At 45.6% G+C, this 13,374-nt stretch overlaps 1 protein-coding gene across 1 annotated transcript in view; it reads right to left on the bottom strand.

Moving 5' to 3' along the window:
• Positions 1-6,056: 6,056 nt before the first annotated feature.
• Positions 6,057-13,374, bottom strand: part of THOC6 (THO complex subunit 6) — a 119,746-nt gene continuing 112,428 nt past the window's right edge. The window contains exon 13 of the mRNA XM_085618518.1: positions 6,057-6,212. Within this exon, the coding sequence (XP_085474644.1) occupies positions 6,129-6,212 (84 nt within the window). The 3' untranslated portion in view covers positions 6,057-6,128. The remainder of the gene's footprint in view (positions 6,213-13,374) is intronic.

A 13,374-nucleotide genomic window follows, 5' to 3' on the forward strand; every position in this document is an offset into this window, starting at 1 on the left:
ACACATACGTTTTGAACCGTAATTTCTCAAACACTACTGAACTGACTCATACCAAACCACAACAAGCATTGGCATAGCCAATAGGTCTCGCCTTTGGGACCTTATAAGTGTTTAGCCATGCAACAGTAGCATAACTAAACACTTATAAGGTCCCAAAAGAGAGACCTATTGGCTATGCAAAGCGGCCGTGTGGCCGCTAAAGTGAAAGTAATCGCGGTAATCGCTGGCCTGGTAGCACTTTTTGGAGCCCTCTCAATAAGTCTCGCCAGACCAGCGCATGCGCTGGGTCAGGCGAGACCTAAAAAGCAAGCTTTCCGACTCAAACTTTGGTGCTTTCTGCCAAATGTGGTGAAATTCCATTCAACTGTTTGTGTGGCCCTGCTGTTCAAAATGTATGTGGGGTAAACATGTAGTGGGATTCTTCCCCTCCTATCCCCCAGTTTGATCACCACAAAACTTTCCAGGAAAAAGCTATATTTGCTGAGACTTTTTTTTGGATACTTCTATGAAGATTTGTCAAACGGCACCAAAGTTACTAGCAAACTAAAAAATCCATTTACTATGGAACATGGTCTGAACTATAACTACCCAGGGGCCACTGGGTAATATACATATCCTTGGTGGCAGATTTGTGGTTACAAGTTAAATAAGCTGCACCATGAGGTGTGGTCTGCTTTCACTTTGTCTTGCTGGTACGTCAGCATGGACAGACCACTGTATGTCACAGAAAAACAAAAATAATCAAGCCTGAGACTCAAGGGAAGCTTTTCCCTCGCGTCTCAACTATAATTTTGAAAAAGAAAATTCTTTAATGAGAAATACAGAAGCATTTTCTTTTTCAGTGCTAATAACTCAGCATGGACAGACCACTGTATGCCACAGAAAAACAAAAATAATCAAGCCTGGGACTCAAGGGAAGCTTTTCCCTCGAGTCTCAACTATAATTTTGAAAAAGAAAATTCTTTAATGAGAAATACAGAAGCGTTTTCTTTTTCAGTGCTAATAACTCATTAACGTGTTTAAGTATTGGGTGGTAGCGCAGAGGATGTCAACGGGATAGCGCAGAGGATGTCAACAGGCCACACTCAGCCCTAAAGAGATCAACAACTTTCTACTAACCACACCCAACTAAACATAAGACAACACCAAACAATGAAACATACAATTTGATAGTCTGTCTTTCCGAACCAATACAAAAAGGATGTCACAATGAGGATGAACTAAGATGCTGCAACAGCGGTTTGCCCTACACAAATTCAGACAATAGAATAAAGAGAACTCATTTCAGAACTTGTGTGCTCCTGAATTAGACGTCTCATTGATTAAACCAATGACCACACCATCTACTGCTTATTCCTGTACATCATCTCTTGAGGATCAGCACTTAGTAAGTTTCTACTGCACCGAACAGCTAGAAAAAACAACGCTTACGGTGTTCTTAAGCCAATTCCAGTAGAACTCCACCCAAAGCACATCCATGAACGTGGCAACGAGTGCACCTTACAAAAGACTCTTTCCATTACCAGTGGGACTCAGACAAGGCAACTCAAACTGCATCATGAAGGAGAAAGGAAACGTCAGGGAAAGCAAGGAGTGATAGGTTCAATAACTGAAGGTGGGGTGGGCAATAAGGAAGGGTGTGGTCTGCAACAGGAACCAATGCCATAACAGGAGTTAGCAATAGGAAGCAATATGAGAGGAAAAATGACAATCACAATGGAAACCAGCGAGTAAGATTTGCATGGGTAATCAATGCGGAAGGAAAACTGGAACCCAACCAAAGCGACAGCACAACAGCAACAGACTAATACAGTCGAAAAGATTAACAAGGGCTGTCCAAAAATAATCATAAGAGGGAATGATGAAACCACTGGATCCAACATCGGGGGAAATTCGATCAGCAACTCAGAGGAGGGAAGAGAGCTTTGAAAAGCAGCAATGTTAATGGTGCAGTAGGAACTGACAAAACTAACTATGCAATGGGAACAAACATGGGGAGAAAGGAATAAAGGGGAGCAACCCATGGGGTCAATTATAGAGTTCAACGACGAGGGTGGCAGAGTGGAAAACATCAGAGGTGGTAGGTGGGGGCACAATAAAAACAAAGATGGGGATAACAGAGACAACATCGGCAGATGCGATGGGGTCAGAAAAAGTGGCAAACTGAACCACCAGGAGTGAGATGAGAAGGGAAAAGGACTGAATATGGAGAACAAAATGCTAAATGGGATCGAACTATTGAAGCACGGCCAGAGCCTGTCGCGGTGTATCGCGGCGGCCACCGATGAACACTGCAGAGACCATCCGATTTGTCTCGATCGCCTCAGGGAAAAACCACACTTCCCATGAGGCACCGAGCAGAGGACGCGCGTGATGTCATCACGCGCTCGGAAGCCGATATTAGGGCTTCCAGGGCACCGGTCGGGTGCCGTTGATTCCTGTGGACTCTCGGACCTGTGGAACGCCAGGAGGGCTGGTAGGAGTGCCTGGAGCACCAAACACTTCTTGTGGCTTTCTTGCCTTACTGAAAGTCTCTGCAGCTTCTTTCGTGCTATCTAACGTTTGTCACAGACCACGCCCCATTGGACGAGCTGGCATCGGCTCTTGCGGGGCGCTTCACGTGACATTTTGACATTATGTGTTTGTTCCTGGCGGATGCTCATAACATTGCGGTATTAAATTCGTATTGGCTGCAATAATTTATCCTCCAAGACCCGGTTGCCGGCATTTAAAGCGGCTGCCGGGGAAAAACTCGGTATGCCTATTTGACCTTTTTATGACACTATTCCCCGTGTTTGCTGAGAGGATACATCGGCCTTATTGTGGGGTTAGAAACCATTTGCTTTTCAAGTGTGAATATATACTTCGTTCTTTGAAAAAAGGCCAAGGGTGCTGGAAGTTTCCTTTTTGCTCGCACAAAACATTGTCTCATTATAATGTACCTGCTCAAGGTTGAGGCAGTTTTGGCAAACCTTAATGCAGTTAGAAAATATAAGTTGTTCATGTTATACAAAAGGTGAAGTGCCATTGCCTTGTTTTCTTTCCACATCAGGGGAAAGCGTAGCTTGTCCAGGTGGTCGCTCCGCTCCTTCTTCCCCGTTTAACACCACCTATGAGTATATAGCAATGTGGTATTTGTTGATTGAATTACAGTACTTACCGAGAGAGTTATCGCAAACTGTTTTCTGATGCATGTGTTCCATTCATAGGTTACTAATTGCTGCACTCCAATCTTGTACTGCGGTTCACGGATATCCGCACGGTTATTTTACAACGGCGGCGGCATATATATATATGTGTGTGTATTTTGGAATAAGTTGTGTGTATTCATAGTGCCTTACTCTCGTTACAGGTCTCCCTCCCTGCTGTCCTCATCCTTTGCTTCCCTCACTTGATCACTCCATTGAGTCTGTTGGTTCACTCAGACCTTGGGGCTATCAAGGGGTGGAACCCATTGAGCATCGTACGACTCCGAGGATTCAAGGCCCTGACAGCGCCAACATGTGCAACTATCATCAAGCACATATGATTGCTCTGGGAATCAAGTACTCCTTGGGAATCTGTGATGCCGGCAGATAACAAGGTAAAACCCTAGGAGCTATTACATCCTATATAGTCTCCAAATTGTTCTTCCCAGGTCACGGTCGAGCTATATCAAACTTTTATAAATAGATAAATACAAACTTGCAGCGCAAAGAACGCTATTCAACTAATAGTACACACCTCTTCGTTCCAGTACTATGAAACTTCAAAAGTATAATCAGTTTTAAAAAAAAATTTTTGAATTAACTTGGGCAGTGGCAACCAGATTTTCAGAACCAAAAAACAGAACGGGCACAAACAACAATAGTAGAACTAAATGGTGGCACTGACCTGGGATACTTAAAGGCTACAATATAGCACCTACTGTCAAAGAGCCACATTGCAATAGCCAACAAACCGATTTAAAAAACTACATCTAAGAAAGACCAAAAATATTCAGCATGCCATAGGTTGTGCACTTTATTTCATTTAAAAACAAGCATTGGCATAGCCAATAGGTCTCGCCTTTGGGACCTTATAAGTGTTTAGCCATGCAACAGTTGCATAACTAAATACTTATAAGGTCCCAAAAGCGAGACCTATTGGCTATGCCAAGCGGCCGCGAAAGTGATCGCGATCAAACATCAAAGCGGCCGTGCGGGGCCGCGAAAGTGAAAGTAATCGCGGGAAAAGCGCGGCGCGCCCGTGCACATGCACTGTAGCTCTAGGCTGGCCTGGTAGCACTTTTTGGAGCCCTCTCAATAAGTCTCGCCAGACCAGCGCATGCGCTGGGTCAGGCGAGACCTAATAAAAGGACCAGGCCAAGAAACAAGAACAGAGAGGGCAAGTTGTATGTTGTGTCACAAATGTGTAGCTCATTTACGTTTGCTTTCTTTGCACTCTGAGACTAGTTAAAATGCCCATGTGACTGCGCATGCAATTATTTGCATACTGCACTAGGGATCAAAAAGAACATATTTGAGGTTCCTTTGCCAACTTCCAATATAAAGAATATAGCAAAACCCCGTGGAGTGACACCTGGAACAAAACACTGCCTCTCACGTGCTATGGCGAGTCCCTGGGACATGCTGCTATCCAAAGCATTTGATGGTCGTTTCTCTGAAATTGATTCACTGCTCATTAAAATTATGTATGGGGCAAGGAGCAGGGCAGACTAATCTTTAAAGAAAAAAACTTTTTCCTATGGTGTAACGGGTGGGTCCATGGAAACGTCAGCGAGTAAAACATTTCCATTTATGTGCACCTTCAACCAACCCTCTCCCAACAAGCTGTCTCCGTGTGCAAATCTCCTGTCCGCGAAGGCACAGCGAGCAGGAGACAGGGAGGGACAGGAGATGTGCACGTGTGCAAGCGGCATTGAATGAAAGTGGGAAAGTGAAAGCGTGCACATCGCCTGTCCGGGCGTGTGCGTGCACGCCTGTCCGGGCACGCACATCCGTCTCCCTTCGCTAGCAAAGCCGATGACAATAGGTCTCGCCAAGGTGAGCAGCGCGCATGCGCTGCGTCGCTAGGCGAGACCTAAAAACAGGAGGCCAAGACATGATTCCAGACCCAACCACTAGATGGCAGAATAGATGCACAGATTGTGATTGCAGAAAAGGATTCATGCTGCAAAACAACTATCGAGTTTCCTCACCAATAAGGTGCTGAGATTATTGGATGTCTCAAAGAGATGATTTAACTTATGAGTGCAAAACTTTGCTCAAATTAGACTGTTTGCATTAAGGCCAGTACAGTATCTTTAGAGAAGCTGGAACAAAAGAAGGGTATGATTCGTGCATGGCATGGCAAATGTTTGGAATGAAAGTATAAGGGATCGAACTGAAGAATTAATAGCCTCCTTAACCAGTTGCTATTGGTCAAGTACTTGCATGATTTATTACAAAGGAATCTAGAGATATTTACTGTGCTGGCTGACAAATGGTAAGCCAACCGGGTCAAAAAAGGGATGGAAATACAAGGTTCTTATGGTAGAACAGGGCTCAAAACCAAAGAGTTTGAATCATAGCTCCTGGCTGGGGCAGAAGCATATGGGGAAATAATTCCCTAATCAGATTTAGAAAGAGAAAGGAGCCCAAGGTAGTTCCGTCATTTAAGTGTCAAACAGAAGGGCATTAAAAGATGGATAGTCCAATGCAGGTGCGAGTGCAAGCAGCACCACTGAGAGGCAACTTGAAATCAATGATAGTGGGCACCAGTAGGGATCCAATGGCACTCATTCTAGTTGCCATCAACATCTGGGAGCAAAAATCTAGATGCTCTAAAGCACATTCACCCAAACACCATGGTGTTTGTCGGTGAGGTGAGCATCAATGGGAAGAAGATACCTACCCTGTGAGATACTGATGCCTACAGACTATGGTTCAGAGAACATATCTCAAACCGGAGGAGATTCTCTAATGGCACTTCTCGGACAGAATGAGCCCTTGGAATTGAAGAGGTGTACAGAATCAGTCACATCCGACAGGATGTACTTATGGGATTGGCACACTGTCAATGAAGGAACCGAAACAATCAGTCATTCCAGTTTATTACAAAAACAAATTAATCTAAACAAAGAAAAACAATATTTAGTGCAATGTGGCTCACACAAACGTGAAAGAAAATGCCCGGTATCCAAAATTTGTGAAGATGTCGATTTTCGAGCTTGTCCCAGCAGCCGTCAATACCTGTCAAAAAAGAAGAAAAATGTTTAACTAGATTGCATCCGCCCAAATTGAACACCAAAAGGTGATGCCAATCACAAGATAGGTTAATATACGAAAAAAAGGCAGCTCTTGTGGCATGACTGATGTGGCATCCACAACTGCACAAAGTAGCCATTCAGCGATCAAATCCACCCAAGCATAGTGGAGTAGTGCCTCGTGAAGAGTACAGAAACAATGTGAAACATCATCAGGTGCTTTCTTTTTTTTAAATAAAAGCATACACTAACAACAAAAGGAGTACTGATCTACTATTGAAAAAGTTAGTTTACCTTTTTCAATAGTTCTGCAGCATGCCTTGATGAATATACTCCCAATTTCAGGTGAAGGGTCAACAAGAACCTCGCTACTTACCTGTAACAATAGTTTTGCAGCGCAGAACTCTTCAACATTCACATGCATTGCATTATGCCACCATCTAGTGGAAGGGTCACAATATTCCACTATATAGAATTTGGTTAATGAAGTCCTGACTTGGTATCAGTTTTCAAGTCAAGACTTTTAGACAGCACATACGCTGCCTGTTCCGAGGCAACTTGTGGCTTACCAAGAACATAGAGGGGCTTGGAGTCCATCCATTGCTTACTATTGTTTGGCTTTCCTTGACACTCATTTGCCTGCTTCTTATTTGTATCGCAGCTTGTTTGTCCCTTCCATGGAGTATAGCCTCTTTACAATCTCTGACTGGTTGGCATCGCTGCTTCTACTGCCCGCTTTTCAAGCACTATTTTTTGCGTGCAACACTCCATCAGTGTGTGCTTTTGAGCCATCTCCACAGTGGCGTAGCAAGAGGGGGGACAGTTTGTCCCGGGTGGCAGATGTTTTGGGGGAAGCGGTCTTCCCACCCATACCTGCGGCTGTCGTGGGAATCGCCAGCACCCCCCCCCCCCCACCTCTCTGCCAGACACCTCCCCCCGCTCTTACCTGAGGTCGTTGCAGGAATCGCCAGCACCCTCCCCCTCCCCCTCCGCTCTTACATCCCAGGCGGCAAACGCAGGGACCGCCACAGGTGGCACATGGGCTAGCTACGACACTACATCTCCCTCAAGTAACTCTCACTCCCTGCACTCCATGATACTCTTGGTGGCCCGAATTCTTCTCCCCACCCTCATCCTTCCTGTGCTCACCTATGTACTTTTCCCCATCGAACCTCCGTGCTGCTTTCCTCCAAACGAGTGTTGTTTTCACGTCCCATTCAGCCCTCCCAGTTACTTTTGCGTCCCCTCCTGAGTTGCTTCGCTGTTCTACCACCCTCCTCCATGTTGATCCCACTCCTCCCACCCACTTTGAAAAAAAATACTTGACCACATTTTCTTTTCTTTTTAGTTGCCAATCCAAATTGGACTGGCAACTAAAGAAAAAAGTGCCAGCGCCATTTTGTAAGCCCACATATGCGTGGTGCATGTGCCTACGAAATGATTTGTGCAGCCATGTTAAAGGCTTGTGCTTGTTTTTTGTTTTTATTAAACTTTAGCCACACTGAACAGCACCACAGATGCTGTGCATCATGGCTAAAAACCATTGGCAAAGCCAAAATGTCACAAAGGAGAGAACAATTGGCTTTGCCAATGCTGGTTTCTTTTGGGCAACGATCACAGACAGGGTCTATGACATTGACAATGCCGGAGTGGATTCCCTCCATTTTCAGATTCTTTTTCTTTTGCTATATTAAATACTGGGCATTTTCCTCTCTCCGCCCACTTCACCAGTGAGGTGGGGTGGCAGAATGTGAATCGATGAGAGTTCTATGCTACATAACTATTGCTACAGGTAAATAACCAGCTCCTTATACAACGTTTAACTTCTCTAAATTCATGTGCCACTCCACAGATCTGGGAGGTGGGAGGGCTTTGAGGAATCAGTGGTTAGATAGAGTATTCACCAGAAAGAGAGTTACCAAAGGCAAATAATGTGTTCTAACCACCGTCCCCTCACCTTCGATAGATACAGAAGCAGTACTTCCCAAGGTGGAGGATCTGTGTAGTGGGGCCAGACCAAATGTCCTGCAGGACTTCCATGTGCCAAAGCGTGGTAGTATTTTTAGCCCAGGTTAAGAGGGCCCTCAAACCTACTAGTGGCTGCTTCATGGCCAGTGTGCAGCAGGTATTAATGCATAGGAATAACCACCTTGACAGGGTCTTCTGCACAGCATTCCATTTTTCCACCAGGGGGAACACCACAAAAAGCTGATCGTCCTCACTCTCTTGACTTTGGTATGATCAATAAAAAAAGCTTATGCACCTTTTGGGGTCCAGCTGTTGAGGACTCCCCATTCTCTTTTGAGGTGAGGAGGAGTGAAGAACGCTGGTATGGGGATGGATGGGATTAGTGGTTGTATATTTCTACATCCCTCATTATATTGTTTACTTTACAAAGAGGAATCATTGGTCCCAATAATATGTCTACACCAGTGTTTAGGGTTTTTGTAGATGGAAACATGTTGACCACTGCTTATGGCTTGAATCATGCCCCCACTTTTTTGACCCCGTACCTACTGGGGACAGGAATAAATTAGCACAAGTCCACCAAGAGGTAGTTTTAACAGTCCTCTACCTCTGCTGCCATTTAATTTAGTTAGTATGCCCACACCCATCACTAAGTAGGACCTACACCTCAAGAGCTCCCCGTGGATGAGGGTTGTAGTTCATATCACCATCCCTTGAGATCATGGGTTGAGGAGGGGTCCTATGGTGAATCATGCCATATAAGAGTGGGTGAGGACTTTAATCCTTTAAGTAAATGAGACTGACTACAGATACACATTTCCTCTGACCCGTTGCTCCCCCCTCCCCTTTTGGGAAACCCTGACCATGAGCAACTTTTGTGTGTATTTATGGGGATGGCTTGCCCAATGTGGAAAAATGTCACAATTTTAAGTAAGACCACCGCTGGATTACTCAGCACCAGTTTGCCCCCCCAAAAAGGTGGAATAGGGTGGTTGCGCTGACAGTACCTCAAACTGACTCTCACAACAAGCTGAAGTAATCACGATGAGTAAGGCAGTCTTTAAAGCCAAGGAGACGCAGCAATCATCTGTGCCCTGGCTCAGAGTACACATAGGAGAAACATCAACACCAAATAAAGGGCCAACTAAGGCATCACAAATGGTTTGAGAGGGAGCATGTGTCAAACCATTAATACAATTCATCACAACAGATGATTTAAACAAGAGCGGTAGGTTCGCAAACGTAGAAAGGCCTAACAAATAACCTTTAATATTGTCCACTGCAAATGGACTTTGTTGAAGGGAGCCTGACAGCAACAATGACATCCACAAATTCTGGAATACAGTCAATTGCTGTTACCCTGCCTTGCTGCTGTGACCTCCGAAGATCCTCTCAAAGTGTTGGCCTTAACAGAAGGCAGATGCTCATGGCCAGAAGTTTGCGAATACCACACCTTCCTGGCCCAGTCTGGAGGCACTAGGAAGACTTGGGCCTGGTCATTCTAGATCTTTTTCAGAACTCAAGAAAGGAGGGTGAGGGTGGGAAAGAGTACAGAAGTACCCTGTTCCATTCCAGCTAGAATGGATCTTCTTACAAGTGTTTTTGAGAGAACTCCAATGCAGCACAATGTTTGACAGTGCGTGTCGGTGACAGAGGACAAAGGATCTAGGTAGTGTTTTCCCCACTGCCGAAGGATACCCTGCGCCATCCTAAAATGTAGACACCATTTATGATCTGTCAGACGCCACCTGTTCAGCTTGTCCACTCTGCCATTCAGGGATCCCACCAGGTGGTTTACAATCAGGAAAATCTTCTGACGATCCAACGACCTCTAGAGGCACATAGCCTCCTGGCACATGACCCAGGACCCCATTCTGCCCATCTTGTTGCAATACTCCATGGTGGTGGGGTTATCTGCAAGATCCTGAACCAGCCTCCCATTGACGGGCGGCAGGAAGGGCTTCGGAGCTAGATGAATAGCCCATAGCTCCAACAGATCGATATAGAAGGAATATGCTACTTACCAGTATGCATCTGTTCTTGGCATGTAGAGCTGCAGATCTACACACTTTTGCATAGATCGCCATCTGGTGTTGGGCCCGGATGTTTTCAGTTTGTTTTTCCTCTTGGAAAGTCTTTGGAAGTCACAAGGTCGGTGACTACTCCCTTGGATCGTATTGCGCATGGGCTTCGGCTCCATCCTCAGATTGTTTTTCGCCAACAGGGAAAGATGGAGCGTAGTAATAACAGTGAAGAAACCCATGTGTGTTGTATCTAAATAAGATAGACTGGAACAGATACAGGTAGCCGGGGAGGCTGGTGGGCGTGTGTAGATCTGCAGCTCTACATGCCAAGAACAGATGCATACTGGTAAGTAGCATATTCCGTTCGAGGCATATGAGCTGCAATTACACACTTTTGCATAGATTATATAGCAGTTCCCAACCTTAGCGGCGACCACCGGTATCTGTTGCAGTGGTTTGAAATAGTGTTTTTAGTACAGCCTGGCCCACACTAGCTTGTTGCTTGGTTTGCACATCTACACAGTAATGTTTAGTGAAAGTGTGCGGTGTTGACCATGTAGCTGCTTTGCAGATGTCATCTAATGGGATGTTCCCTAGAAAAGCCATAGAAGCCCCTATCTTTCGTGTAGAGTGGGCTTTAGGGGGAACAGATAGCGTTTGTTTTGCTTTGTGGTAGCAAATCTGGATGCATTTTACAATCCACCTAGCTATCCCTGATTTTGAGATGGGGTTGCCTTTATGTGGTGGAGAGAAAGAGACAAAAAGTTGTTTAGTCTTTCTGAAAGGTTGTGTTCTTTGGATATAGTAAAGTAAGGCTCATTTTACATCTAGCGTGTGTAGAGCCCTTTCTGCAACAGTTTGAGGTTGCGAGAAAAATACCGGTAATTCTACAGATTGGTTTAAATGAAAAGGGGAAATGACTTTAGGTAGGAATTTTGGGTTGTTACGGAGAACAACCTTGTTCTGGTGCATTTGGAGAAAAGGTTCTTGTATGGTAAGTGCTTGTATCTCACTGACCCTTCTAAGGGAAGTGATGGCTACAAGAGAAGCTGTTTTCCATGTGAGAAATTGCAGTTCGCTTTCATGCAAAGGTTCGAAGGGCGGTCCCATTAGCCTTGTGAGAACTATATTTAAGTTCCACACAGGTGAGGGTGGTACTCTGGGGGGAATTATTCGTTTTAGGCCTTCCATGAAGGCCTTAATGGCAGGCACTCTGAAAAGTGATAGGTGCTGCCTGTTTTGTAGGTAAGCGGCAATTGCTGCGAGGTGTAGCCGAATGGATGTATATGCTAGGTTACACCTTTGTAGATGGAGTAAATAGCATATGATGTGTTGTATAGACACGTCTAGAGGATTGATTGTGTTGTTATGGCAATAAACAACAAATCTTTTCCACTTGGCAGCTTAGCAGGCTCTAGTGGTAGGGCGTCTAGCTTCTCTAATGACGTTCATACAGTCAGGGGGAAGGTTAAGGTATCCGAATTCTAGGATCTCAGGAGCCAGATCGCAAGGTTGAGCTGAGCTGGGTCCGGGTGCCTGATCTCTCCATGGTTCTGGGTTAGGAGGCATGGTGAGAGGTGTAGCTTTTGGTGTGGTACTACCGAGAGTTCCAGCAGTGTGAGGGAATGCTGTTGTAGCTTTCGCACCACTAATGGAATTAGTGTGAGAGGTGGAAAGGCGTACGAAAATTTGCCTGACCAGTTCATCCATATCGCATTGCCTTTGGACAATGGGTGTGGGTATCTGGCGGCGAAGCTTGGGCATTTTTTGTTTTCGTGGGTGGCAAAGAGGTCTATATGTGGATGCCCCCACGTCTGAAAGAACGGGTGAAGAACCTGTGGGTGAAGTTCCCACTCGTGGATCTGCTGCGTCTGTCTGCTGAGCAGATCTGCCATGGTGTTTTGGACTCCTGGTACATGCTGGGCCAGGAGAAAGATTTTGTGTGGAATTGCCGATCTCCATATGCTCTGTGCTAGTTGAGAGAGCTGTGGAGAGTGTGTGCCGCCTTGTTTTTGAATGTAATACATGGCCGTCATGTTGTCTGTGCAAATGAGGACTGCCTTGCCTAAATTCTGTGTTTGAAAGGATTTTGGGGCTAGAAAGATTGCCAGTAACTCCAGATGGTTGTTATGGAGTAACTTTTGTTGCGGCGTCCATGTGCCCAGCACTGTGAGGTGCAATAGATGAGCTCCCCAGCCGGAGAGCGATGCGTCTGTTAGTATCATTTGTGGAACCGGGTCCAGGAATGGTCGACCTCTGGAAAGATTTGTGGTGTTCCACCAGTGCAGAGAGCGATGGGTGCGACCGTCTACCAACACCAGATCTGTCAGTTGCCCCTGGGCCTGGTTCCATTGGCGGGCTAAGCACTCTTGTAGTGGACGCATCTGGAGTCTTGCGTGAGGCACTATGAAAATGCAAGAGGCCATCATCCCTATCAGTTGCATAAACACTCTTGCTGGAAGAGAGTGTTGAGGTATGAATCTTTGACGCAAAGCCTGAATGCTTGCAATCCTGGCCGGATTGGGGTAGGCTATGGCTTTTGAGGTGTCTATGGTGGCACCGAGGTATTGCTTTATGTGGGATGGTGTTAGCTGGGACTTTTGGTGGTTCACCTTGAAGCCTAGCTGGTGAAGTAGTTGGATTGTAGTGGCGGTGTGGTGTACACATTGGTTGTAGGACGTGGCTTTTATCAGCCAGTCGTCCAAATATGGGAAGACGTGAATGTGCTGTCTTCTGAGGTGTGCCGCCACTACCGCCAGGCACTTGGTGAATACCCTTGGTGCTGTTGAGACCCCGAATGGGAGCACCTTGAACTGGTAGTGTTGCCCGTCTACTACAAATCTGAGGTACTTTCTGTGAGCATGGTGTACCGGAATGTGAAAGTATGCGTCTTTCAAGTCCAGTGTGGTGAGGAAGTCGTTCTGGGAGAGGAGCGGAAGTACCTGCTGAAGCGTTACCATGTGAAAATGGTCTGAATGTATGTATGTGTTTAGGGGCCGGAGATCTAGAATAGGTCGTAGAGTCTCGTCTCTTTTTGGTATTAGAAAATATAGGTAGTAGACCCCTAAATTTTGCTGATTAACGAGAACTTGTTCTATTGCCTGTTTTTGTAGGAGGGAGATTACTTCCTGTTTTAGTAATGTGGAATGTTCTTAT

The sequence above is a fragment of the Triturus cristatus genome, chromosome 7 (assembly GCF_964204655.1).
Source record: "Triturus cristatus chromosome 7, aTriCri1.1, whole genome shotgun sequence".
NCBI lineage: Eukaryota > Metazoa > Chordata > Amphibia > Caudata > Salamandridae > Triturus > Triturus cristatus.